The 3,156-nt window shown below is 36.6% G+C and overlaps 1 protein-coding gene across 1 annotated transcript in view; it reads right to left on the minus strand.

Moving 5' to 3' along the window:
- Positions 1-3,156, minus strand: part of LOC108688398 (protein groucho-like) — a 77,154-nt gene that overhangs the window by 45,310 nt on the left and 28,688 nt on the right. Inside the window, exons 3-4 of the mRNA XM_018194647.1 lie at positions 1,419-1,525; positions 849-912 (exon numbers count right to left, since the gene is read on the minus strand). Coding sequence (XP_018050136.1) covers positions 849-912; positions 1,419-1,525 — 171 coding nt within the window. The remainder of the gene's footprint in view (positions 1-848; positions 913-1,418; positions 1,526-3,156) is intronic.

Raw genomic sequence — 3,156 nt, forward strand, 5'->3', positions numbered from 1 at the left:
ACTTTTCAGGCATGTTACGTAATTTTATAGTCTCATAAAAGAAAAAAAATCTATCGTAGAAATGGCAATATAATAACATCCAGCTTGCCTCGGGGTAGAAAAGAAGAAAGCAACGAGAAAGGTACTCGTGGCGAATACTTTGGACCATGTTAGTACTGCACTTTAATATAGGTAAGTCCAAGTTAAGCTCCTTACCGATGACGATACGATTAGTACGGTTGGCTGGACTAATTGCCTTCACGCAGATAGAACTAAATCAAAGAAGGGCCAGCAATATGAAGCGAAAATAATATCAATTGCTTTTCCCAGAAAGAAGACTAGCACTCTTCTCTCATTTATATAATATCCTATTCTTTCATGCTCGCATTATCGATAAATATCGTGTGCCTGGCTTGCATTCTCGCGTGCCAATACGAATGCAAGTCGAGAGAGAGAGAGAGAGACTCCTCGAAGAGTTTCTTCGTGATACACGCAAAACCGATAATCGAATTTTGTTTTTATTTTTAATGACTTTATGCATTTTGCACAAGTTGTGGGAAACGTTGGATTAAATATTCGCCAAAACTCAGGACAAAGTAACGATACTTTTTTCCTTTACTTTTAGTATAAAGTTTCTTACGATATTCTATCGAAGCTTGTTTGCTTGTTGTTGCATTTCGCGTATAAAAGGATTATCGAACACTGAGAAGCATAGCTGCGAGTATCGTCGACATTTTCACGATTAAAGAACTAAATTGTTGTCGGAGTTGTTCTTGGTTTGGTCTGCTCTCGACTTGCGAAACGAAAGAGGTAACGAGACTCGATCGAAGAGAGGAAAGACACAAAAAGGAACTTACAAAGTGCCTTACCATAACGTAGTGCCTCTGCATCTCGGTCTTCTCACTAGCTAACTTCTCGCACTCAAGCTTCAATCTGAAACATAAAAAAAATCAGAAAAGAGAAGAGGATAGAATAAGAAAGATAACGCTTCAATACAAAGGACCTCGCACAGATCACATGGAAATGTGTCTCCCGGTTAAATTGGCTGGAATTGAAATATGTTGTTGTCTTCGACATCCCGAACAAAAATCTTAACGATTCTCTAAATTCACTTTTCAGAGACATTTAAAGTGGTAATTTAAACCTTAAAATACAAAATTTCGAAATAGAAGTAAAACGCATGCAACATGCATCGAATAGTGCGAATCAGTCGATAAGCAAAACATCATCGAAAATCAGCTGAGAAAATGAGGAAGAATGTAGAGGAAAACTCGTCGTCTTGAATAATCGCGAAAATTTGAGGAAACATGATGGAGCAAATACAAAGAAAAGGAAAAGAGAAGGACTAAAAGAAAATAGAAATGCTCGAGAAACGGGCGAATGATGAGGAAGAAAAGACCAAAAGGAAAATAAGCGAGGAAAGAAAGAGAGATACTCACGAGTGGTACTGCTGCTGGATGAAATTGAATTCCTCTTTGATCCTCTCGCAAGTGTCCGCCACCGTGAATTTCAGCCCGCCAGCAGCCCCGCCGCTACCGCCGCCGCCCTGTAAGGTAAAAAAAGGATTGGAGAAACGAAGGGATTCAATTAGCTATGTATACACGACAATGTGAACGCGATAGAGGATACGTGCACACGTGGGCGTTAAAATCATGCGCGGAACGCACTCGCGACGAATAAGCCGCATTCGCGACAAACAGCCTGCCGTCACTTTGTGGCATTGTATTTAATCTTTTTAGCTCCGGGGCCAATCAGCCATCCACGTGCAGATCCCTCGCTATTAATACGAAAAAATGAACTAACCGTATCTGCGGTTACGGACGCAGGCAGCTAGTAGTATGGGAAAATGTCCGTTGTCAAAAATAATAATGATATTTATACAAAAAAAAGTTACATATCTTGTCTGTGCTCTTGAAAATCAATTTCAATTTGCTTAGTATTCTTTGCTTACTTGATACTTTATATACGTATACATTACTACATATTACATAAAAAAATATTTACTTAATTTTAATATATTTTTTTAAATAACCTGAGTATAATTACTTATAGTAAATAAATATTTACTCAATGAAAAATTATATAGTTAAATCAAATTAATAATTTTGATGTCAAATGAATATATATTCAACATGTTTAATTAGAACAGTTTGAATAAATATTTATTAAAATTTAGTTTTTTTCAGTATATAAATAACAACCATGTATAATTTTTGTAAAATATAATACATATATATTATATGCAAAATATAATTATAACTTTTTTTTTCAAAAAAGATCATTATTTAAGATACTAGTAACACCATTATCAAATCAATCAATTAATAATTGTAATATTATTATTTTGGCTTCAGTTTATGATTGCATTTCAAATCCGGCATTTAATGGCGCGCAGATTAGTATATAACCAAAAGATGTATTTATAGAATTTACACTTAAAAATATTATTGGGCATCAAACTCGATCGTGTACGCTCTTTTCGAAGTTATATGATTCATTCATATATCTAGATTGTAAATCATTATTATATGTATATGTATTATCGTTAATAGGAGAATTTAATTTTTCAATAACTTCTTCAGATTAAGATTTTATTTGTTAATATTGGAAAGAGAGAATTTTAAATTTTAACTACAGAGAAAAATCTGTAGTAGACCGTTAGTCAAAAAGCGCGACAGTTTCTCGTTTCGTCGGATCCCTTTGAAAACACATTTTAAGTCGCGACGTGCTTAAAGTCGAAGATGACAAGGAACCAGCTACATCGAATGACCTTCGAGCACATAAGGCGCACGCAAACACACAGGACCAAGCTTAGAAATGCGAGCAAGGGACAGCCAGGTATAAAAGACGAGCGTTTTCAAGCAGGGGCAAGAGAAGATGAGAACGAGAGAGAGAGAGAGAGAGAGAGAGAGAGAGAGAGAGAGAGAAAGAGAGAGAGATATGAAGGGACGAAAGCGCGGACCTGAAGAGCCAAGGATGAAGGGCTGTGAAGGCGTCCTTAATGAGACCCATTCCACCAGATACCACGAGATTCGTTCGAGTCTACCACTCTCTTCAATAAGAAAGAGAGAGAAAGAGAGAGCATCAGATACACACACACACACACACACACACACACACACACACACACACACACACACACACACACACACACACACACACACACACACACACACA

This window comes from Atta colombica, unplaced genomic scaffold (genome assembly GCF_001594045.1).
Source record: "Atta colombica isolate Treedump-2 unplaced genomic scaffold, Acol1.0 scaffold105, whole genome shotgun sequence".
NCBI lineage: Eukaryota > Metazoa > Arthropoda > Insecta > Hymenoptera > Formicidae > Atta > Atta colombica.